General features: G+C 36.8%; 1 protein-coding gene across 1 annotated transcript in view; it reads right to left on the reverse strand.

Annotated features, from left to right (window-relative positions):
- Positions 1-27116, reverse strand: part of SNTG2 (syntrophin gamma 2) — a 262809-nt gene that overhangs the window by 39469 nt on the left and 196224 nt on the right. Inside the window, exons 10-12 of the mRNA XM_065632065.1 lie at positions 25917-26046; positions 18104-18142; positions 5106-5222 (exon numbers count right to left, since the gene is read on the reverse strand). Coding sequence (XP_065488137.1) covers positions 5106-5222; positions 18104-18142; positions 25917-26046 — 286 coding nt within the window. The remainder of the gene's footprint in view (positions 1-5105; positions 5223-18103; positions 18143-25916; positions 26047-27116) is intronic.

Here is a 27116-nt window from a genome sequence, read left to right on the forward strand (position 1 = left end):
AACACATTTGTAAACTCACGAATAACACTGAGATGATCACAGACAGAATAAAAATTAACAAAGATAGAAGAAATAGGAGCCTGAAGTTACAATTTTAAGTCCATAATGAGACTGAAATAAATATGTAGGGTTACAAAAGTCTTGCAGAAGTACTTTTTACTTCAGCATGAGTGTCCTTAAGTTCCTTGTGTTTAAAAAACAAGCATTACGGTGGATTTCCAAAAATAAGCAAGATACTAAATCTAGTTTTACTTAGACCAAGTGATCTCAGTTCAGGCTCATATTCCACATATACTTAACTTCAAATGTGTATGTTAATCACTGATTTTCTTTAAAAAGTTAAGACTTAGAATAGAGATAAAACAACAAAGTTCAGTTCATTTTGACACATACAAGTAGTAAACAACAAGCTGAAAAACAGTTACTCCCTAGAAGAGAATTCTGCAATTATACAACAGGCATAAAAGACTTTTATGTCTGTTCAGAGATCAGCACTAAGGGGTTGACTAGAAATAGGAAATAAACACGGAGAGCATGTAAAAGAGAATCACACTTCAAAACTCACTAAAGTCAAAGGGAACATAACATACTCTCTGAATTTATATGAACACTGAATCTTATTCTAGAAATCTCCAGTGCCCCCCCGCAATATATATTAAAAAAAGGAATCCATTTAATGAGTAAAACTTAAGGAAAAAATCAACAAAATGGCTGTAATACTTATTACTGGAATACAGAGAATGCAGCATTATCTGACACAGAAGCATCCAACCCACTCAGAAGTACTAAAAAGGCCTGGGAAAAAAATTAATATTTTTATGTCAACAGTAATTAATTTCACTGGCCTCTTCACTCTTCGATGGAAAACAGGAGCTAAGTATAATTTTAAAAAATAATTAAAACATACTAAAAAGGAAAAAAAAATCAAGAAATGTTCTTGAGACCAACTACAATATAGCAACATAAGAAGCTGGAGACATTCAAAACAACTCAAACACGATGGTACAAAACACACACTGAAGAGCAGTCAGATCCTAGCAAATACGTGAACAAAATAAATAAAGACTTGCATGCAGAGTTAGAAAGTTCACCAAAAGCATTCACGGCTAAGTCTATGCCCTCCAACTCATTGCCACCTCTTTCCAAATATGTTACACTGACATTATGTACAATGTAAATTACAAATACAAGTATTTAGAACTTACTTAGCAGTACTTTCTAACATTCAAAGCACTGCTCATGTGCTAATTAGATTATGCAAGCTTTTTTCTCTGTAATGTCTTTCAAAGGCGGAAGTATTTCTGTTACTTTCACATTATTCTTGTATTTATTCCTTTTCTTAAAACTATAAGCAGCATACGCAGCAATTGTCCAGCTGCCGTCATGTAAAACACTTCAGCACTATTTATTTAATCATGTTGAAAAAAAGAGTTTTGTAATCAAAGGTAAGATAACAGCTCCAAAGATATGGCTACTTTAAGGCTAGAGTTTAAAATCATACTGAACTATGAGGAACACATAAAAAAAATCAAACAGTACAATCCTCCGCTACATACAGCACATGTTCCATAAAACCAAAATGCTTCATTTTTCTGGAAATTTTCAATGACATAAAAAATAGTTTGGCTTTGCATGACAATTTTGAATAATGTCTCTCCAATTTCTTCTTGGATATGAATTCAGAACTTTTTCAAGATCTGAAAATTGACAGAAATTAGATGCTTCTGAAATGTAATAAAATGCTGCTTGTATATTAACATTGACACAAGAATAATTTCTATTTCTGCAATGGTGTTTTTCACATGTGCAGTTTTCAGAAATATGCCATGATTCTAACATAACAATCTGTAAATGAAATCTGTAAATTACTTAAATACAGTCAGATAAGCCACTTTAGGAATGCAGAAAGACCATTCTTTGTTAATCATATCGTTCTTGATATTTCCTTCTATGGTGAAGCTTCTACATTTTTGGAAACACCATCAGAGATATTGTTAAAATAGAGTATAAATAGAATGTTATTTGCCATAGTAATTTCTTTCATATTATAATAGCAACATTTTTTGCACAACTTTATTTATTTTTGCCAATGGGTAACAATATCTTCCATTCTTATGAAAGTTAGCAGCTGTATTTACACTCATATCATCTTTTACACACAATGAAACAGAAAAAGATTAGAAATTGTACCAGATGCTGTTACAAGCAGTTGTAAAGCTATGGGTAAGGCCATTACAAATAAAGATAACTGCATGACTTGTAGGTCATCTACTCCATGCACACTACATTGATACACTGGTACACTACATTGATTCAGTATGCAAATAGCAGGACCATCATAGAAGTATGTCTTAAAAAAATAACATTAACCTCTTATCTTCTAAGGATCATGCAAGTTAAAACATCTGTATTTTTGTGACAGAATGATCAATTTTTAAATTTTTCATTTAATATAGTAAAAAAGTCAGTGGGAGTAGTGGTAGAAGCAGTACTACTAAATATCTCTAACAATAGTGAAACAGCTGTATGCGTGGCTTTGTGTGGGGACTCGTGTTTCCACCTAAAGAGCTGGGATATGTGACACAGAACCAGTGTCAGGGCACAGCGTGGGCTGGTGGCTCCCTGGGCACCAGGCAGGGCCCATCCCGTTGCCCCGTACTGGGCTGACCCCATCCAACAGCTGAGCACCACGCAGCCACTCGCTAAATCCCTGACACCCCGCAGCAGGATGGGGGAGAGAATACAAAAAGTAAAATCAAGAAAACTCACGGGTCAAAATAAGGACAGTTAAGTAAGTGATGGAAAGAGCTAAAAAACAAGTGATGCAAAGGTGATCAGACCCTGCCCACCCAAGCACAGAGATGGACAGCCAGTTCCCAAGCAATGGCTACTTTTGAAGACCAAATCCCATTTTTTATTGCTGAGCATGATGTTTTATGGTACATAATATCCTGTTTGGCCTGTTCGGATCAGCTATCCCGGTAATGTCCCCTCCCAAACTCTTGCCCACCTCCAGGGTGAGCAGTGTGAGAAACAGAAACGCTGTGCAAGCAAAGCTCAGCAACAGCCCAGTGCGTTAGTGCTGTTTCAGCCACAAATACAAAACCCACTGCCATATGGGCTGCTATGAAGAAAGTTGCCTCCACCCCTGCCAGGGCATTTCCCCAGCCAGGAGCTGGGCAGCCCCAGGGACTGGAGGCAGCCCCAGCTGTGGGCACCAACCACCTCCCTGGGGTCAGGAATGGGCTGTGGCCAGGCCTGGATGAGGGCCCATGGGTAGGCCTGGCTCACTGGGACCATGGCCTATAGGTAAGCCTGGCTCACTGGGGCCATGGCTGAGCAGGGCAGGGCTGTGGGGAGCTGGAGACCAGCTGGCTGTGCTGCTGGGGCAGGGCTTGACAGCCCTGGGGAAGCTCCAATGGGGTCCTGGGCTGTGGGAAGGGTGGGGGGAGCCCCAGGGAAGAAGGTCAGGGACAGTTAACGTGGGAGGTACCCTCAGGGCACTGATAGTCATCTTCAAAGTGTGGCTTTAGATCCAGGCTTGAATTCTCCAGGTGGGTGACTGCTGGAAACTGCCAATTTCCTGTTTTATTTTTTTCCCCAATATAAAACATATGCAGAATGACTAAATAGCAAGAAAACTGGTCAACAGGTTTTATGATTTATAGGCTCTGTCACACTTACTGGTGTATTTGAGTACTGGAGTGATGTAACACATTGACCAAAGGGGTCCCCTTTGCTAATTTTTTTGAAAAGCCACCGTTTCTACAAAAAAACCCCAAAAGTGCAGAAACGCAACAGAGTGTAATAGATACTGGCAAGTAACGTGGTACCTTACTTCTCTGTTCTTAGTAGAGTGCTGAACATGATAAATGAAATAGTTTATCCCCAATTATTATCATGTAGACGGATAGTTTTAATTATATGTAAACCGTTTCTTCAATAACAGGTCTGGAAACAATAAGAATTTATAAAGGAAAAGCATTCATGTAGTGTGTTATTTCTTTAATATTTTGGGGGATTTTTTTGCATTTTAATTGGACTGTAGTAACTGAATAAAATTTTAGTTTGACTTAACATACAGGGAAATAATTTTTTTAAAGTGGAAGAAAACCATTTCCCATATGTGCTGTCTCATTTTAAAAAGAGTAGCATTGCTTGGCCATTTAAAAATGCTTGATGTTAGCAGGAATCGCTGGATTTCAATTTCAGTCTACACAGAGAGAAAATGTTACTGATGGCTTCTCATTAAGGTCTATAAATAAGGTTATAAGAATATGTACTTCCCAAAGGTACTGCAGATGGTACACACGTAAAGGACAGATTTGCTTTGGTTCAGCTGAAGAAACTGGGAGATTTACCACCTTCTGAGGAAAATTGTAAGGAAGCTGTATAACTGAAATTGCATTCCAACTCCATATTTTATTCTTCTTTCTTTGTTTAAAGCAAAGGCTCCAGAAAGAAAAGGAATAAAAAATGCTATGTGGTAAGTATGGGTCGCTTTTAAAGAGTGCAGAATTCTACAGCTAATTTCTCTTTCATTCTTTTAAATTAATTTTTATTAGCATTTTTTAGATAAGTATCAGATACGTCATCTGTTGTGAAACAGAATTCTTATTACTAGCTATGTAAATTATCAAAGCAAGTTGATATGACTTGTTCAAACTGTACACAGCATTGGATTCTTTGTAACAGTTCAATCTCTTGCCTGTGTGCAAAATCCACAAGTATCTACTAATCCTATGGATGATGTTTTTCATGGTTTATCTTGTCTATAAGAAAACAGAGTAACTACCAACTCATTACATCTACAAAATACCTTAGACTAAATGTCAGATAAGAAATATTGGGTGTAACCAACCACAGAAAAATCTGAACTTAACAAGTTTCAAAAGTAAAACACTTCTTCCCTGCTAAGAATTCATTGAACTATCCAGGTATGGTAAGATTTTCAGAGGACCTTGCAAGAGGTTAAATATTTAAAGCTTATTGAAATTCGGTGACATCTATGGCTTTAACTGCTTTTGAAATCTCAGCTGACAACTTCACTCAGTAAGGAAAAACAAACTCAGACATAACATCACAAAAATATTTTTTTTTTTTACCGGTGGAGTGCTGAAAATGTAGAAGGATGAACCCTTCAGTGCCAGAAACTTGAATTTGTAAAGCTGAGATGAATCAGTTCCTTCAAGTCTCTCATTTACCCATCCCATATGTATGACCTGTAAAAGAAAATAATTGAAAGTTAAAGCTCATTTTTCAGTAAAGTATACGATGTATCTGAATAGGTTGAGTCTTTTCATGGGGAAGAGGGATCATATTAGAATAGGATGCATCATCCCCTTCTTCACATTTGCCTTCCCACCACTACTGTACTCTTGAAATGTTCGGTGTCATGCCAGTGTGTCAGAAATCCTTGAGACTCAAACTTAGAGCACAGGTTGACTCTTGTCTGAAATAATCACCATTCTAACAGCCACCTACGTATGTCTCAGTAGATCCTCACCTGAGCCAGCAAAAAATCTAAGTGTACTGAAACAATTCAGCCAGCAGCTTATAAAAAACATGGTCCTACATAATCAATTGCACACATTAAGAGAAACATACTGCCCATGAAACAGGGCAGTGATCCACCAATCTGATTGTACAGCTATTATTGATAAGCTTGCTCATTTTCAGTTAAGGACAACACTGAGTTACACAAGGGCAGAAATGTCATAGCACTTGTGAATATACTGAGCCCACAGAGCTTTGCTGGAAGTCAGTGGGCACAGACTGAAGAAGGCATTCATTATTTTCATTCTGTGGGTAGATTTGGGAAATACGTGATGATCTCAGGAATGCTTTTCTTCTGAAAGCCCAGTGTGTGTACCTGTAGCTATTAGCAAGAGAGCACAAAGGTGGAAAGAATGGACAATGATTAGCTGATAGTATAGATGCATGCTCATGCTCTTATACCATGAAAATCTCACGTTGTTTTCCAATTTTGTTACTTAATGTAACAATTATGTCTCTTATCAATCAACTTATTTAGAAATAAGTTGTAAATCAATATGTTGAGCCGGATAATCCTTCTCTTTACTCTTTTACCAAGCTCCAGCATTAACATTTAAAGGAGATCCAAGGAACAGCACAATAAATACCGTAGCTTTTCCGATTCTCACTTTGGTATTGTGTAAATTTAATAACTCTCACCAAAAAATTGTTTCTATACTAGTCAGCAAAGGTTTAAAAACAGGATGTTCAGATACTTCCTTGCTTTAACAAAATATACTATGGTATTGTTGACAATCTACTGCAAATTATATTATATATTGAGTTGATCAGTGTGGTAATATAATATCAAATAATCCAGACAAAAAGAATAATGTCCAAATTGCAGAGCACAAACAATACAATGTTCTCCTTTACATTCACAAAGTCATCTTTGCTGTCTTGCAAATGGACACAATTTATTAACCTCTAACAGTATTAAAAATCTTTACTGAAAATGCAATTTACTGATTAAATTGATAAACAAATAAGCAAAGGATGTGGCTTTCTACATTTTCTTTGTTCCTCATCATTATCTTCACCATTTATTCTTACAGCAGCACTCACCAAATAATTTCAGAATTATCCACAAAGTCAAAGGGCAAAACTAAGTCACAGATAAAGCGCCCAGGTCATTCACTGAACATCATATTTTAAAGCAAACATGACATATTCTGAGAAAGAAAACTATATATTTTGCTGCAAACCATACATGTTCATTTAATCTATTAAAAGAAGGAAAAAGTTGAGTTCTTAGTTGAAACTCAGGGCAGAATGGTATTAGAAGACCTCCACTTGTTGAGATTGTTGAGGTTCTCCACTTGTTGAGATTGTGTTTGCACTTGAGAATACACACGTGATTTACAGGAAAAACTTGATTTATCTAGTTGACAGAAACCACAGGTTGGCCCGTAAGCACTGGTCCTAAGTACCAACAGTAGTGCAAAAGATAACTGTACTTTCTTTGAATAAAATTCTAAATTTAGAAAAAGGGCACTGAATTTCTCAACTGAAGTAAAATGAGATTTGCTTTTCAATAAAGATGTGCTTTGTGTCCAAGTTTTCCGTCTGTGGAATAGGAATAATTTCCTTTACTTATTTTATGGAATTCCTGTGAAGGCCCTGTCACTGTTGTATTCTTGTCTATGGCTGCAAGATGCGATAGGAGCGCCAAATATTGCTGCCTTGATTTAGTGTAGCACTTAATCTTCTGGATAGGTCTCTTGAGCACATATTTAGCTACAAACACAAGACAGCATTTTCTAATTAGCTCCAGACATATTTTTGGCATGTGTTCTAAGTGTTTTACTGAAATAGATTATAGTAGATTATAGTATTATTATTATTTTGATTGCAGTCACACCATACTCTACCTGTGGCAGTTCAGAATAAACCGATTTTTATAATTATTAACAGCTATAAACTCTATGTTAGCCTGTTCTGTATGCTGAAATCTTTCAAGCTCAGACAGCAACAACAACAAAAAACGTAATTACAAGAATGATAAGAATGACAACATTGCAATACCACTCTTGAGCTGTATGGACTGTGATAAGGTCACCTGTTCATTCCCCTTCATCAAAGTCTAAACAAAACCAAACAGCAATACTTCAGTTACATTTTGAATACAATGCACTGAATCTTACTCTGCTTGATTGAAATGACTAACAAAAACTCAAATTCTAGGAAAAAAGAACTTCGATCAGAAAAAACCAAACGATAGATCATCAAAGCACAGAGAAAGGCTTAGAACCCTTAAAAAATATAGAAAGACCCTTCCTTTTCCCCCAAATTTGATTATAATTCCCAAGAGATATCAAAAACTGATTAAAAGTGTTTTTCAATTTTCTTTAAAACCATTACCTAGCTTTGCATTGTCAACATAATTTGTGGAATGAAGAAACAATTATATACCTCACAGTAGAAATAAGAAAAAAAATGGTCTGCTGATTTATATATTACAAAAGAAAATAAAAAACTTCCCTGTAAAAACTAGCTAGTATATAATAGTTCAATGTCATTAAAAACCAAACCAAACCAGACCAAAAAACCAAACCAAACCCTTCCAAAAGTCTTTTAAATCCCAAGATTACAGTTTGTGCGTTAACACCATGAAACACTTACAAAAGTATTAAAGGTACTGGTAAACAAAATGTTGCAGCATTTCCTGAACTTTCTAAAAGACACCTATAAAATGAATGCCTATATCAACTTGTTCCACTTTTTTAAATGAAGGAGTGGAAAAATTCAACAAGTAGCGCAGTTGTAGATCAGTTTAAAATTTGGAGAAGAGTATCTCTGCAGAATACTGATGGAAGTCTCAGCACATATATACATTCAGGAAGAAAAATAGATGACAGCTAGAAGGGTGTGCTGGTTTGACTGAAATCAAGTCAATTCTCTTAATGCATTTAGAAACTCCTCTTTTTCACAGCTAGCATGGTTATTGTTTGGATTTAGTTTGAGAATAATAAGATAGCACCCTGGGATAGAGTTAATATTTTCTTCAAGTAACTCTGCAGTGTTTTTGAGTTAGAGTGAAGAGAATGTAAGAACTTTATGATATCTTAGCTGCTGCCTAGGAGACCAAGGTCCTTCTGGGCTTTCTATCTGCAGGTGTGAGGCAGCTGGGAAGGGGGAATAGACGGGACAGACCTTGACTGACATCCAGGCTGATCAATGGGAATATTCCATGCCATTAGCCTCATGCTTCATATTTAATGGGAGTGGGGGTTTCTGGCTGGTTAGATCCTGCTCCATTTCAGCTCGGTTCCAGTTGAGTTTCTGTTCAGGAGTTCCATTAGTTTGGCTAGTTTTTGTTAGATCAATCTTTTGCTGTTCTGCCATTTTGCAGCTGGCCTCTGGCCCCTTCTCCCTTTTTGGCCTCTTTGCTCTCCCCCGAGATCAGCGGTTCAGGACCAGGCTGTTCTCTTCCTGGGACTGGCTGCTCGACATGGATGGAGCTCATGAGGAATTGCATTGAGCATGATTTATTTTATATTTTATCTTCATTTTATGTGTTAGTCCTAGTAGCAGTAGTAGTAGTATTTTGTTATTTTATTAAACTGTTTTTATATCAGCCCATGAGTTTCTCCCCTCCCTTTCAATTCTCTCCCCTACTTGATGGGTGGTGGTGAGGGGTGAGCGAGCAGCTATTGTGGTTTTGATTGCCAGCTGGGGTTAAACCAAATTGGGTCTCAGTATGTGGGTGGGAATATTAGTCCCGGGATAAAAACTGTTCTGTTATTTGGATTGAAATCTGCCATTTCAAATTTTAAGGAGTGCTCATAAGGCATAACACCACAAGCTGTCCCATTCTCAGCAATGCTTTCACCATTTTATTCCCGTATTGCATGATCAATTTGAAACTGCTCTTTGAAACTGCATGGAAAATGACCCACACATCTGGAAAATTACCCATACATCATCAATGTATTATTAAGTTTCTAATACATACTAATACACTTTCCAAATGTTCCTGTATGAACCAAATGAGCAATGGCACTCATTATGAGGAGATAAAACAAGTCACTAACAAAATTTAATCCAACCATAGCAGATAAATTGAAGTTCTTATTTGCACTTATTGGTTTTCTTCAGCAATAAAGCATCCAGATGCTGCAATGACTGGAAACTTAACGTGTTACATTTAATAAAGCAATCAGTACATTTTGTATATAGCACTTTTAGTTAAATAGTTATGAAAAGTAAATGACGCAAAACACTCCAGAGGGAAATGAAGAAAGAAAATCAAGTAGATCTCTGATGTATGAAATGTCAGAACAGATGGGTACACTTATGTAACTAAAGTGGGAGAAGAATCTACAACAGATGCCAGCTTGGCCTGCAAGTTAAGAACCGGTGTCATATCATGAAGCACAATGGAACAATACAAAATTAAGTAAGCAAAGAGAAGTATATCTTGAGGTAGCTTAAGTAATTTTTATTGGTCTTTTCCAAAGCAAGTAGTAGACTGCATATTTTGAAAAGTACAGATATTGGGGAAGGAAAAAAAAGGCAGTCCTTTCACAAACATAATTATTAACTAAAAAAAGAAAAAAAAAATTGAATGCTAGAAGTTTTGATGTGTTATATTAATTGTTTCCATAGTACATCAATTAGATTCAGTTATGTCCGAATGGTGACTATTCAAATCATAAGATTTTAGAGATGAAACTACAGAGGAACTTGGAAATAATGAAACTCAACTGTTTTATGTGCTTCAGCTCAAGAATGAAATTTATAAATCCAAGCTGGGCACAGTATGAACACCACAAATGTCCATACTAACCCAAAGGCAACTATTAAGACAGGTATGTATCTGAATTCATATATCTTCCAAGGAATTGGCTGCCTGTGCAAAATTTGGATTCTGAGTCCTTTTGGGTAGTGATAATTGTTTCTCCTCTTCATCTGATTGTTTTAACATGGAGGCTGGGAAAATTGCAGCTGTGCCACTCACCTTTTCTCATAATAGCCTTCTTGTTGAAGTAAGGATCCAAAACATAAAACTCACTCTTAAAGACAGGTACCAGTAAGTTGCCTTTTTGGCTATGCATTCTTATACTAAATCAGCAGAACTATTTGTGCAGCAGGAATGAACCAAACTAAATAAAAGTGGAAAACGCAAGTCCTTCACTTTTTTTTTTTGGTCTTATTTGTCTACTTTATTTTCCGGCAATATTACAACAATAATAAAATACACCTAACAAGATATTGTCCTCCTCACCAAATAAAGGCTCAAATTGTTTCTTCTGCAGTCTGGGGAAAACAAACAAACAAACAACAAATCTTTCAAACTGTAGCTCTTTTGCTATAGCTGTTGCAAAAGAGTCCTCGAAGAAAACTCAGTCTCAGCTTCCTTCTACATGTTACGCCCCAACCAATAAAATGATAATTCTGCTTAAAAATATGTTAACATAATTTTAATTAGAGAATAATCTTGAAGAAGGACGAATCTCATAGTCGTAATCCAGCAAAATCACAGTTCTGTAATATTGAATGGAAAAGCAATGGGTTCTAAAAGCTGTGAAAAGCAGATGCCTTTGGAGACAATTTTGGACTTCAAAATCTTTCTCACAACCCACAAGACAGAAATATACAAAGAAAGGGAGAATAAAGAAGAGTTGTTGATTTTTTTAAAAAATATAAATATATATTTTAACAGCTATGGGGAGCTCAGGAAGGCAGCTTAATCAGAGACCATGGTTCTTCACCAAAGACCAAATTGCCTTGTGCCACTCACTGGCAGAGACACCACAGACCCAGCTGAATGCTGGAAGATGTGGCCAACATATTAGGGTAAGAAACACTGCTTAGATACACTCTTGTACATTTTTTCTTAAATAGAAATATATTTCCTTTGCCTGAAACATTCTATAGATTTTCTAGATTGCAATGTTTTGAAGTCTTACAACTTCAAAGAGTAATCTAATATAAACTACTTCATTAACAAAAAAAAGGGGACATAGGAATACCACGAACATACTTGTTTTATAAATAGTAGTGAGACTTCATGAAATATGTTCAGAAATGCAACCACTGTTTTCAGAATTCTATTATGTATAGATTGGTTTTGTCGAGTTTCGTGAATATTCAGATTTTTTGTTTTTAAGTTTGCTTGTCTTTAAAATCAGTACGGTAGTAATAGTTATTTACCTCGCAGAGGCACTACATATTAGCTAACTGACTAAGTTAAAAAGTTTAAGTGCTTTAAAGTGGTACTTCTTCCATTAGAGTAAGTTTGTTTAAGCGGAAGACCTGAGGTCCCAGAAAAAACCTCTGAAGCATACAAAGACAATTTCATTAGGAACTGCATAACTGGCCTCCCATATAAATAAAGATAAAACAATTACCAAGGGAGATCTCAATTCTATCTGTACATAGTCTCTTTATTCTTAAGGGAATTTAGTCCTGCTCCCTTTCTACAGGTGGAAATTGTAAAATTACAGTCTGCAAGAATCTAACTTTTCCAGAATAACAATTAGGAGAAAGTATTTTTTCTGCTATATGATGTATTTTTAAAAGGTTTTTCACTGTTTTTGAGAAAAAGAAAAAAAAACAGTTAATGTGCAGGGTTTCTTTTATTCTGCAGCATGAAGCCAAGCAAATATGTTCATGGCATATCTGGGCAGCAGTTCTGTTAAGATGAACAATGCAACCCCCCCCCCATGTTTGAAAAGTTCCTTATTCAGAATTAGGATCATATAATTACCAAAAACAGAGCAGAAAAGAGGCTTCTAAGAAATTTAGTACCTTACCCCCTCCAAACATTCAGTACCCATGATACCTATTTTTTTTTCTAAAAAAATGTTTCCTTAATATTTTATGGATCTCCAGTAACCGACACTTCGTAATTTCTCTCAACAATCTATTCGGCACGTTATTATCTTTACAAGTGATGAGGAAGTCTATTCCTCATGTCAAACATGAATCAGTCTTCCTGTAACCACAATTTAAGACTTTTTTTGCCCTATCCATTAAAAACTCAAATGATTTTGGCCTTTGACTGCAAGAGTAAAAAAAGATTATTCCGTTCATAAATCGAGGAAAAATCCACAAACAAGAATGTGCAGCCTGTGTGGCACTATTCCTTGCTGCTTCTCATGTGTTATTCTCTGAGCACAAAGTTATAATTCCTGAATATTTCTTTCATGCTTCCCTCTGTGTCTTTCTTTCAACCTGTCCACACAGGCCATGGAAAACCTCTGGTCAATATCCTTTCAGAAACATGGCACGCAAAATCAGATGCAGAACTCCTGCCTTGCAGCAGAAGGAACATCCAGCATGTCTTGCAGTAACTCACGCAGGTACAGCCCATGATTCTTGCCTCCTTCAACAGCCATAAAGGACACTGATTGTTATGGCACATGGGTAAATGGCCAGCCCTGGCCTGATGCTAAACTGACAAGGTTGCAATGTGGGAAACTGCTGGCCATTGCATACAGCGCAAAAGGAAAAGTTGGTTGGCCAACTCAAGCCCTGGACTAAACTAGTAAAATGATAATGGGATAAACTAGCAGGTGAAATATATGAAAAGGAAGTTATCAGGAACTCCCTTTATGTGAAGAATGTCAAAAGATAGTGAAAAAGGGGTGCTGACTTACTGACGGTGGTGATGGTATCACATATTAAGGCTGAAATAACTAAATAAGCATCTAAAAATCAGAAAAAAATAAGGGCCAGTGGGGAAACAGTAAAAAGTGGGTGCATTCCCTACTTAGAAGGGGGAAAAATGGGGAAAAAAGGAATATAAGGTAAACCATATGAATGGAGGTCTCTGTTGATCAGCCCCATACCTGCCTACCACAAACTGATGTATACTACTTCATAATAATAAATCATAACAATAAATCTGTTGTTTCTATGACTGTCTCTATCTAACTGACTTGGGCAGTCAGGGGCATTTGGGATGGCCTCCCTAAGTGCTAGAAAGGTGATGAAGGATGGATCAAACCTCCCTAAATAATTTACATCCCCAGATACAAGTATTTTCCAGTAACAACTTCTCCAGTTGTTTCCCACAGCCTCTCACATACACTTGATTATTCTTGTTTATGTGCTGTACCATAATTGGCTTCCACCCTCTTTTTCATACTCATTCTTCAATCTGTCAAGATCATTCTCAATGACGCAAGACTGCATTTTAAAGCTTCACGTCTACAAAGCTAGTAGGCTTACTTTTGGTAACATACTATAAGGGATGTATTAAAGGGAACCGGATCCAGGGCAGACCTTTTCAAGCCCTCTAGTCAGTATGTCACTTTCGAAAGAGAACCATTTATACCTATTATTGGATTATCCAACAAAGACTGTACAACTATTTCTGTATAATACTTGCTTAAAATACTGTAATGTCAAGAAATGTCATAAACCTTACTGGAATCAAGACACATTGCAGCAACTGCCTGTCACCCATCCACAAGATGTGTTATACTATCACAGGAGGAAATTAGATTGGTTGTCACTATTTATTCTTGACAAATCCTTCAGGGCAGTCATTCACTTGCTATCTTGCAGCTGCATACAAAAAATTAGTTTATTTATTTCAAATTTCTTTCTAGACATTGACATTAAATTGACTACTCTCTAATTCTCCAACTTATGTTTCTCTTTCCATTAACAGCCATGATGTTTGTCCTTTCCTAGTCTTTTGATATGTCGCCTGGCAGAGACAAATTCCCTGAAATATCTTGATAATAGCTCTGAGATTACTTTGACCAGTTTTTCAAATATCTCCAAGCATAAAAAGCATACATACCACTAAAATTTCCCTCTGTATTGTAATCTGAGAAATATTGGCTTTTGCTGGTATTACTTGACACAAACATTTTTTGCATTTGACCTTTTTAGTGAACGCTGAACTCTGATACGCTGAGTGGAAGACAAACATTTTCCTTTGTGTTCTTGCCATTAATGCACTTAAGAGGATAATTTTTTGTCACCCATCTATCCCTTGCTGGTTGTATCTTAATGTGTGTCCTGGCCTTCCTGGTACTATCACATGCTATGCTTTTACAATCATTGTCTCTAGATTTCATTTTCTGTACGATTACCACTGGAGGTTAAAGAAGATGCTGCAAGAAATCAAAACAAACAAGACAACAGATATCATAGGAAGTAGTGAAAATCTGTGTCATAGCATCACAAGAAAAAATAGACATATTCTTAATTAATATCTGGTCAATATTTTCCTGTTCTATTTAGAAGAAACTGTATTGTTATAATGGAGGACAGGAAATTACCGTATTAGTCTTAAAAACATAAAAACCCCACCCAGCAAATAGTTCTTCTGCACAGAGAATTGCTCGATTTACCGTTTCATAAAAAATATAGAGCATTCCAGCAGTGCATATGCCTTTTAAAACTGAGTCCCAAATCTAACTGCCTACTGATAAAACAGAATCAAGTGTTTTGAAGTCTCTAGAGTACTGTAATAAATTATATCAAGTAGAGTCAAGTTATATTTGGAGAATGGTGGTTGTAAACATCCTCCACACTCAATAAAATAATGTACAAACTGGCTCCTTGTGGAGAACCAACGTGCTCTAAAAGTACCCAGTGTGTAGATACTGTATGCTTCATCATCTACACAGGTTATAAATATACTTAGAGCCAGAGCTTCAGCAGTGGTATGTATTGAATACGTTTCCAATTCATGTATTTCCTGCATATGTGTTAAAACATTGTAGTCCTTGACATGGACTAACTGGCATGACATGCCCTGGGATAACTAGAACTCTCCACACAATTCTCAAGGACAGTCTGGGATTTTAAGCATTAGTGGGAATAATTTCCAATAGGCAGTTTAAATGCAGACACCTTGCTTTGGTGGGAGAAGGGAATTTAAAAGGGTGGCAGTAGCCAGACTATGCCAATCAGCTTCATGACCTGGTACTGTTTATTTTAACAGTACAAATATAATAACTGCAACTACTACTACTTTTCCTACTACCTCTTTTTAACTTCAAATCATAGACACAGGGCAAAGTTGAAACTTTGTTTGACATCTTCTTTTGGCAAAGAAATCCAGAAATACAGCTGGTTTAGACCTAGGAATCAATATCTTAGTCCTTTCACTTTCCAATTTGCTTAGATGTACACCCATGGAAGTCATAATGTTCTGGAGATTCAGTTTCCAGGGGCAATATGAAAGACAGGGAAGAAAGCCAAGTTTAGCAAAGTATTTTTTTTTTAATATTCTTGACCATGAATCCCAGTTTGTTAATGACCTATGAAAAACAGAATTTGCATGAAATCTATCCTGATCCAATATCTTCCCTTTATGAAACACTAAGTCGGACTCTAAAGGCAATAAGGGAAACTCACTGCAGGCAGCACAATCATGAAACTCTAAGGAGCTGTTTAATTCTTCAGGAATGTCCATACTCAAAAGCAAAGATAAATTTGCAGCTATCACCAATTTTACTTCAAGGCAGCTCTCTCCAAGTGACTTTCAATCTCTTAAGCTTAACCTTTCTCTAAATTTTAAATCAATTGCATGAACAAGAGTTATTTAGGTTTGTACAAACATGATGTAACTGACATTAATAGGCTCCATCAATCCAGGGCAGATAAAGTCGTCTTCTGTTTTCAGTTATCACTGCCAAGTTTTATTTTATTCCTTTTTAATATATGCATACATATATTACATATATATACACTACATATATATATACATATATATATGAGACATTCACAGTTTGGTTGCTTTTAAAGCAAATTTTCATGGGACGTTTTAAAGTCTGTCTTTTTCACATTTGCTCCTTTAATATTTCTGTGTTTAATAGTTTTATTTACTTGATCAGCCCAAATTAATAATAAAATTTATTTTTTCTCACTTTCGTTTTTGGCAGAGGACAATTCAATGTTTGTTGCTGTCAGGCCCACCTTAAATTTTCAAGTCCTGAAATTAAGGTCCTAATTTTACTTTCCCTTCTCTTCAGATTTGGAATAGAGAAAGCACCTACTTCAGATGATATATTAAGAGGCTACTCTTCTTTGGATGTCAGTATAGTCAAGACAGAAAAAGAAGATCCTATAAAGGATGGTTTAAAGCATTATTTCACATTTGAACAACTCTCTGCAACAGAATAATTTTCTGCCTTGACACTCCATAAAGTAGGCAGTTTATGCAGAAAAGTCTGTTTATTTAAGAAATTGAATTAGTAGGTAGTGATAGGTTGTATAACTGCTGCCAATATTTTTTTTTAACTGTAGAAGAATATGTCTTCTTTTTACCAACTAAACACACCATGTGTGCCCAAACTGACACGAATAAACTTTAAATAGCTACTAACATACTTGTAGTAGAGAGTTAATCCAACAAGATACCCAAATTCAATACCTTTTCCCCTGGCATTCATAATCACCTGTTTTTCATAGCAGTTTAATTAATAATTAAAAGCCATGGCAGAGAGAGTAATTAGATGCTCTTTTCTTCTACAGAATAGGTATTTATTTTGGTTTTGCGGGTAACTTGATTAACTACTATACACAGAATTAAAGTCCAGAGTGGTATTTTTTTTTCAAAGTATTGACCCAAATATAAAAAAACAGCTTCCTGTGTAAGAAAATGTCAATGGTTAAATATTTTTAATAACTTCTAGAAGAGTCTATAAATGTCCAAGTACATTTTACAAATAAAATGACAAAATATGAAAGAATATATAATCTGTTAAACTAATAAATATATATTTGATCCTGAGAAGAAGAATTTTTTGACTCAGTCTTTGACTTCTGTAATAAAATTCCATAATACATTTCTGCAATAAAACAGTATAAAAGGCATCTTGCCTAATTTTCCCTTTTATAATCTACAAACAGCATTTTTGGAAACAGCAGGGATTGGGTTCTTCGTTCCTGAGTAATGATTCAAATGCCAGACTGATGCAGTGAAAAGACATGTAAGTGAAACTCATTAGTTTTATAATACAGGCTTCAAAGTACTTTCCAGAATAATGGAATTAGCCCGGAAAATGCTACTATTATATTTTTACAAAGTAAATTAAAAAACTTTTTGCAATGCTACGAGAAGTAAGAATACTTCCCAATGCAGTAAATTCATCTGGGTCTTCAGGACTAGCTGGAGCAGAAGAAATATCTCATCAGGCTCCTGAGCTCCAAATTGCCAGACAAACAGCCATGGCAAACGTAGTCTACACAACATGATGCATGCAAAACAGATCGGATTTGTAATAAACTCATTGGCTATCTGTACACCACATGTGATGTAAATACAGAGTTAATTTGTCAGACTCACTGCTGAAATATAGCATGCAAACATATACTACAATTTCCAAGACCTGTTCGTGAGTTCCTTTCTCCCCCTCTCATTTATTTCATGGCTCCATCTAATCCACTTTTTAGGTCTATGGTGGAGGATTCTACTCATTATTGTGTATTAGTAAGAATCTGTTGTTTCAGGTAGGTCATCTCAGAACTTCAGATCATAGAAGACCTGGGCTTAGAATTTTAAAACTGACTAAACGTGTATGTAGGCTCTACAAATTTTGCAAGTTAATGCAATGACAAGAATTTAAAAAATCGGATAATATAATGGAAGTCTTACCTGGTCTGATGGAGAACAGCATTTATTTGCCATTTTCATCTACGAAAGAGAGACAGAAGAATACACAGTGTTATTAACATGCTGATCACTTTCTATGATGCAATTAGCATTGGCTTAGTTATTGAATACGGTATTAATATTCCAAATTATATTTATAAGAAATCAAATCATTCAGTCCATAAATACTAGATTTTTACTTTTACACTAAATATACAAAACCAAGGACTCAACAGATGGGAAGCCTTTTATCAAAGTTTTCATTAAAACCTTCATAAAGATTTGCATTTATGAATTTAACTTTGCCACTCTGAATGAAAATATTATACTGTACTGTAGACACCTCTACTTAGGTCTCAGTTAAACAACTGCTTAGCAGAATCAGGCATGTGATAAACACCTGTGAAATGAAGGCCACAGAGTGTAAGATCTGTTTAAAGATGAAGGGAATACTGTTTAGGCTTTCTTTTTAGTTTACTCTGCAAGATAAAATTACGTATCTTTCTTTTTCCTCTCTGTTCAGATAATGAAAGAAATCTATCCTGATCCAACCTCACCTCTTTATGAAACACTAAGTTGGACAGATAATGAAGACTTCTGTTGATTTTGGTTTTTCTTTGGCATAGTTGCACAGATGAGTGGTGGACAAACCCTGACATATGTTTCCTTCTTTAAAGTGAAACACTTACTTAAAGCGCAATATTAGTAAATGTAGTAATGATATGGAATCTAGGCAGAAAAAGATTACGTGACTGGAAAGACAGACTCCCCTATTAGCAAGGATATAAGCTGTGAACTCTCCTACAGTTGATGAGTACTTCCAAAGGATCTTGTTGTCAAAAAGCCTGTTTTGTAACAAACGAAAAGCTTGTGATAGAAGATCAAAAGCTACAGCTATGCACAGGAAAAACTGGAATTGCCACAGGAAAAGAGTAGAAGAAATCCAAGGCTATCCCTTGTATCCTGGCCGTAACAGATTTGTAAGATCAAATCTGTGGATAATCTTCAGAAGCAGAACATGTCTGCAGCTGTGCAGCTCAGTAAATATGGCGACGCCATTGCCTGCTGTGGTGAGCTGACTGGCCAGCAGCTGAGCCCCACACAGCCGCTCACTCCCTTCCCTCTCCCAGCAGGAAGGGTGAGAGAATAGGAAGAGCAAAAGCAAGAAAACCCATGGGTCAAGATATAGAGAGCTTAGTAAGTGAAGAAAACAGGAAAAAAATGACTGATATAAAGGCCATCACTCACTGCCTCCCACAAGGAGACTGATACCCAACCAGTCTCCAAGCAACAGCCACCCTGGAAGACAACCCCCCACCTTCTGTGTCTGCTATGTCACTTTTATTGCTGAGCACAATGTTATATGGCACAGAATACCTCTTTGGTCAGTTTGGGTCAGCTGTCCCAGCTGTGTTCCTTCCCAAATCCTTGTTCATCTCTCCCTGGGTGGGGTGTATCAGAGTGAGAAAATGTTAAAGCCTTTATGCTGTGCAAGTATGGTTCAGCAGCAGCCCAAACACTGTTGTGTTATTAACGCTGCTGTAGCCATAAATCCAAACCACAGCACTATATGGCTGCTATGAAGAAAGTCACTTCCATGCCAGCCAGAGTCAGTACACCTGTAAGAGGCCAACAAGCTTTGTGTCATGCTAATGACACAGGCCTCAGGATGTGCCAGGGTTTGTCTGGACTTTTCTTGGACTGTCTGGAGCTGTATCACAGCTTCTTTAGCTATAACATAAACATCTAATGACCATGAGACTATCCCCTTTTTAGTTTTAGCAAAGTATAACTGTGGGATGTAATGATATATAAAAGCTACACATACTTCTAGCTAACAGATGACAATAACAAGTCACTATTCTGCATAGAATGAATTATCTACAGCCGTAAACAAATGTTCTTAGGACAACACGTGATGTGGAGGAGTATAGGATGACAGCAGGAACCTTGACTGTGTGGACACGTTAATAGCAAGGGTCAGGACTGTTGGAGATCACTCTTCAGTCCTAACCCATCGTGGGCCATCAGGGTTCCTTCTCCCCCATATGCTCACTTTTGCATTCCATTTTAATTAAATTGCGTGGCCAAACAGTGCAGGTGTGCTGGTGGGTCAGACAGCTGGCAGTGACTGAGGGTCTGGGGATGAGGCAGGCAGACCTGCTGGGAGCCTGGGACATCTGCCAGGCCTGGCTGTGACCTTGGGTAGAGCACTGGGAGAGCCTGCCAGCCCCTTGGAGGGGCCCTGCCATGCTCCACATCACGTCCCTGCCACCTCAGAGGAGGAACAGGGACCACCACAACAGGGGTGGGTCACAATCTGCAGGGGCAGGCACTCGCACCACAGCACAGACAAGGACCGGTGACGAGGATGGAGCTCACATACAGCTGCCAAGCAGAGGTTGGGCCCCCACCAAGGTTCCTCGCAGCTCTTGCAGGCAGCTCTGCCTACAGCAAATAAACAGGGCTGCCGGGGATCCTGTATCCTTTGACCCTCCTTTTTGGTTCAGTCAAACCATTTGAGCTCCCTATATGACAGGAAGAAGTTTTGTTATCCTACTTTTCACTTTATTGTGTTCAGATGTGCCTGGAAAAATGTCTGTGAGATTGGCCATGCAGTTTTTCTGCAGAGTGAGGGTAGAGTATTGTGAAGAGCACCCTCATAACCAGTCCAGCTACTCATTGGTAAGGGCAATAGGAAAGAATGCTTTGGACTCCACAGCTCTTCACTGAGCAGCCTTAGCTCATTCCCTATTCAAAGCAGGGATGGCTGCAGCCCTGATGTAACTGTGGGGAGAGGAGAGGAAAGATCTCCTTCTCCATCACATTACGTCCGTATGTCACAGGGCTGAGGAGATAATAGTACGCACCCTCCATTTCACCTGGCACCACGTGTTCTCTACATGCCTCCCCAGCTGGTGTGAAGAGACAGGAATACAAATGGGATACACAACACCTTGCAGGCAGCACACGAGCTTTCAGCACTGCAGTACAGCAATGGGAGCTGGAGACAGCGGGGAACCTGGATCTGCAAAGTCTGCAGGCAACTTGGAAAAGGAACTATTAAGCAACTGTAATTCCTATACTCTGTTCTAAATGAATACATACAGGGCATCTAAAATCTAAATCTGAACACCTCTCAGGCTGGGATATACCTCACTTAACTTGGGCAAGCCAAAAAAAAAAAGAAATATACCTATATTCTAATGTACCTATATTCTCTTTCCACACAGCAGGTAGAGAGAAGGACCTTGACAGGCATCTATTTTTCTTTTTTCTTGGTGGTAAGATGATCCTATGCAACTGCTTGCTGCTTGGCTAAATGTAGGTGATGTGATTCCTACACCCACTGACTTCCCTTTACAACCTCAATGGTTTGAACTGTGGTACTTTCAAATGGAAATTTTTGAATTTGCAAAACAAAACAAAAAAAGCAGCAACAAAGAAATATTATCTTGTATTTTCACCCTGGGAATAGAATTGTTTGTATAATCATTGAGGCAGTCAAACTTGTGTACTGCTTCCTATAAACAAGGATTTTGTTTCCATCCACTTGTACCACACACTCTGTGGTGTAAAGAAAGCAAGACCTTCTCAATCCTCTTTCTTTTTTATATGCATATTCAAACCTCATATTTCATAAATCTCTCCCTATTCAAACAGAAATTTCACTCTATTCCTATACAGGCTAACACTTAGATATATGTCTACATGAAGGCATAAAAGATAGGGTTTCCACACTATGACATACACCATTGAAAAAGCTGTCAAAGGCATAAATATGATCCAGACTCATGATCTTGTTTGAACACAAATTTTAAGTTTTTACCATTCTCCAATGAAATTGCTGGAATGATTTATAAAAATCATAAATCATGTTTAAAGTGGAACAACTGCATCTTAACTTGTTCTCTTACCTGCTTATGAAATACTCTCTTATTTGTGTGTTTGGTTTTTTTTTTTTAATAACATCATTAGAATATACTGGGGGAAAAAAAAAAAAAACCTTGAGAAAGTGATAAGAAACAAGCCCCTATAATGTAAATGAACTGTTAGCACTACTTTTAGGTGTTTCTACTGATCATGACTACAGTAACGTTCAGTGTTATGTTTCAAAGGAAATAATTAAGATCCATAAGAAAGGATGAGTGTATTTAATAGCTGGCTATCTGAGTGGTGCAAAACACAGAGAGAAATATAAATTACTCCAAAGAACACTCTCCTAGAAAACCATCTCTAGCACAGCATTGCCACTCCAGCCTACAAAGAACCCTCTACCTGACCAAATTAAGAGCAGGAGCAAGGAGAAGTTCATGCAGATCAGCTTGTTCCCTGTGTTCCTTGTTTCGTCACGGCAGCTTCACTGCCAGTTTCTGTTCCCTCTCTCCCCTCAGTTTCTTCAACTGTACCTCCTTCTGCGACAAAAGAGGTGTATGAAGAAATAAATGTGAGGTGCTGACTCATCTCTGTTTTCTTCTGCCAAAGGTAAATGTGAAAAGCTTTGAAAATGATGAGAGGATTGGGGATTGAATTACAAAGGAAGATAATGGGGAAGTTTCACACTGGTAGGAAAGTATGTGAAAAACAAGAATATGAACAGAGTGATGAATAATTTGGGGCAAGGGTCCTTAGAAGAAAAAGTAATCCATACTGCTTGTAAAGCTCACAGTTACTAAGAGATTTTTTGACCTAAGCATACAAGACATATATCAGTAAGGAGGGCTGAAAAGATATCCTTGTATCTTTCTCCATGTTGCAGTATTCGCCGTGCTGCTCTGCCTTACAAGAACTCTCTCCAGGCTAGTACCAGAAACACTATTTCTCATCTACGAAGTAACACTTTCTAGACAGGCTAACGTCCTTACACTGTGACGACTTCTCACATCTTCACTATTGAAAGATGACTCCTCCTTTGCTCTTGATCCCCAGAGAATTTGGCTTTGCATAGAAGTTAGATGTTTCAGTACTTCAAAAGAGTACTCTGACATGAGCAGAAGTGTCACATTGTGGCAGAGTTATTTTTGTACTGCCTACATTAAGCTTGTCTTCTGGCATCAGCAGGAGATCTGACAAAGAACTGCCAGTTGCTGAAGGAGACTGTACTAGGGTAAAATAGCAAAATAAAATAGGTTAGTGTAAAATGATATGTGAAAAACAGGGTGCACTGTAAGAAAACAACTAATGGAGGTCTTTAAGAACTAAAATTCTAAAAGAAATTATTAAAAAGGGTATGCAAACATATACAACAAAGGATGCATATATGAATAACATGGATAGGCACAGATGAAGTAAGAATGACTAAGGTGCAGGGCTGCTGAAGTCAAGAGACAAGTATCAGCACAAACAAAACCTAAAAATGTGTCAAAGTAAAAAGTGAACAATAGAAAGTATTGTTTAAATACTTAGTAATAGGACAGGTAAGAAAGCTGACATACTTTATGCCAACAGTACCAGCAAAAAGGTCCATTGCAACCATGTATCTAGCAATTAATTTTAACTACAGAGATGATGGCATGGGACAGAATAGGAAATGAATAGTTTAAATATTTGGAGAATCAATTGAACTCAAGAGTCAGCAAGGACTCAAGAAATTATAATAACCCATAAGTAGATAAGGGATTATCTGAAATAATCTCTGAACCAGTAGTGATTATCTTCAAGTACTTCTGGAGAATGGGGGATACACTCTACAGAAGTGGAGAAGTGCAGACACAGGAAAAAGCTCTTGAGGAATTACAGATCCATTCCCTAACGTCAATTTCAGAACTATGAGAAGAATCACTTTGTGAAATGGTAGTATTAAGGTAATAAAAAGCATTCCAAATGGATTTTGAAGAAGCCTAATCCAAAGGCCTTGCCCTGAGGGCTGTGGATGTCAATGAGTCTGTGTCCCTGGCTGCCCGGCGGCAGGAGGACTCTCCAGCGCCTGCTGTGCGCTTCAGCTGCACTCCGGCCTCACTGTCCTGGGCTTAAAAAATGATTTGCAGTAAAAGAGATTCTATTACATCTCCTGTTCTGATGATCAGCAATTAAAATAACCTTTCGGGATGCACACCTGACAAAACCTGTAAAGCATTAAGTCCAGCAGTTTACTCACTTCTCATATGACCTGTATAGAGCTCACTCTGTATCTCACCAAGGACACAAAACATGTGAATTTATCACAGCTGTTGTTTCTCAGACCCTTCCCTGGAATGGCCACTTCTATGAACACCAGATGGACTACTTTGTTTACAGAATTCGCTATTGTGATAGGTAACGGAGACAACCAATGCAAGTACTGAGTATATAATAAAATACTCCTGCAGATGGACCACAACACATTGAAGACACTATGTCAGGACACGTGCTACTGCACATAGTGCATTTGAAAAAAACAGGCTAGAGCCCTGTGAGTAATAAAACCTGCTTGCGTTTATAGCCGCTTTTTACTCTCTTATTCACCTATACTCTGGGAGTGGCTTTTTCTCAGTGGGTTTCTTTAGAAAGCAAAAGAATTTGGCTTAGTAACTACGAACTGGAATTGCTCTAAAAATATTACTATACACTTCTTTTCACTGTTCACACAGAAGGAATTATGAAATTTCTTGAATAATTTACATTGCTCTTTCTTAGAATTATCAAATAGTAATACCTGGTACATGATGTGAATCACTAATAGAGAATAGGGAATACTTATAAAGAAAGCATCATAAGCAAATGCATTCAATTTTGTTAAAGACATTGCTTAAGCAATTGAATATTTAAAAACGAATTAACGTAATAAACGAACTCTTGCGATCACATGTGATTCAAGTAACTTCTGAAGACGAGAAAAATAAATTCCATTACTAATCTATTTTGACCAAAGATTTATGTTGAAAACCCATACAAATTCTAAACAACATAATCTGAACACCTAAGCAACAATTAACCTGGAGTACAAAGTATAAATTAAAGACATGCTACTAAATCATAATTTATAAAAGAAGTTACAGTCTGAACACATCTAAAGAAAAAAAGATTAAAAACCTGCACAGGTAATTCTTCAAGGACAGCTGTGCCCTTATGCTTTCAGCATTGATTTCTACCATTTCAAAAAGACTGAAATATATTTTCAATATTGTACATTATCGAATTTCCTATTTAACTTTATGATTCATTCCAGAATGTTCAATAGTTTTCAGCTGTTCTTTCTTGGAATAATAATGTGCTGTCCAAATAATAATTTTCTATTTTTCCGGGGATTATTTACTACTTCTGCTTGTAATACCAAATGCTACTTACAAATTTAAAGGAATAACTTAAAACAGCATAAGCACCTTTATATTTCTAGGGAGAAAGGTAGAACAATATGACCTTAAATAAATCAACTCCTAGACAACTTAGAGATGTAAAAATACTGTCTCCCAATAAGCCTCTGTTAAGTCACACTTCACTAGCTACAGAATTTCCACATGCCTACTTCAAAATCAACAAATACTAATTCCAAGCATTTATAAACACAAAAATGTAAACATGAAATATTTGGTCATATCTAAAGTTCTGTGAAATGACCAGAAAGGACAATTCTTTTGCCTTTAAAAGTCTTTAAAATAATAAATGCAACCTGATTTTCTATTACTCTTTGTTCTATAATAACCTTGCAAGTCTTGATAACTTCTTGATGATTTCGATTGAGCAGACAACCTCTCCCTGATCTTCTCTTTCTCCTTTTCCTCCCCATACACATGATTTTTATATATTTTATCTTAAATGTGAATTATTTTCTACCCTTGGAAAATTAGAAATAATTTTACAACAGCATAGACAAGAAAATATGCAGAAAGTAACATACATTTTGAAGTGTCAAATCACTGATGTTAGTTGACATTGCTCTCAGCCAGTCAGCACTCTCTTGGGCTGTATAAAACTGAAGTATCCCAGTACTAACTCCATCGAGTGCCAGCACTTCAAATGCATTAGATCTGCAGTAAGAAGAAATATATCCGTAAAGGAAGATATGTCAGTTTTCTGAAACTGCCCAATATTTCTCAGTGTTTGAGTGATTTTTGCACCTTTTGCCAAATATTGAGTCTTAACTTTACAAATCAAAACAAAGGCAACAAAAAGAAGGATAATAATGGGCAGTACCAGGAGCAACAGATACAATAAGTTCTTTCTCTGTACCAGCATATATATGTGCTGATCATTTATTAATACTTCCCTTGAGTATACATATTATGTTTGTAATTACTGAACTTAAAGTAGTGTATTCAGGAAGTATGCATCAGACCTTTTTGAACAAACATAACTTTTTTTAAACCAAAATGAGTATTTTCTTTATTGCATTTTGGTTTCATTTACTAGGAATGTATTAAGTTGCAAAGTACTGCCTTCCCTAGCTTTAATTTAATACTTTTCCACATAGCATTCTAAGCAATGTTTCCTTTAAGCTCTTTTATGACACAGGAATTTGAAAAATGTACTTAGAAGTTTCTTTAAATAATTTTTGAATGTACGGCCTTTTCTCAAAACAGCATTGACCCATACTAATGTGCAATCACATTGTATTCATTTTTTATGCATCTTTTACATGTCTATTCTGCAAATGCCTATGCTTTCCTTACTATGCATGGTAAGTTAAGCACTGTGTATGTACCTCTGAAATCCCCCACATTTGGATGCTGGTGGGATATGCTTTTTAACTATGAGATTTTTCAATAGGAACATCAAAAGTTCATTAAGTAGTGGCATGGAAGTACACTGGTCTAAATTTTAAATGTGAGATGCAGCATTTTCAGCAACTGAACTTCAGAAAGCTACATAGATTATTCAAGTCCCCATGAATGTCATGAGAATTACATTTGAGTCAAATGCTATTGTGGAAAACAATTACCTGAACGATTGCACATATGTTTGTTTTGAATATAACTTGGAGAATACTACTGCTACCTTTTACATTTATAAATTAGATATTTACACTTACATGCTAAATTGCTTTATTTTTGGTACTAACCTTGACGAAAGCAAACTACTGAATCAAGTATACTGCTCT

This window comes from Caloenas nicobarica, chromosome 3 (genome assembly GCF_036013445.1).
Source record: "Caloenas nicobarica isolate bCalNic1 chromosome 3, bCalNic1.hap1, whole genome shotgun sequence".
Taxonomy (NCBI): Eukaryota; Metazoa; Chordata; class Aves; order Columbiformes; family Columbidae; genus Caloenas; species Caloenas nicobarica.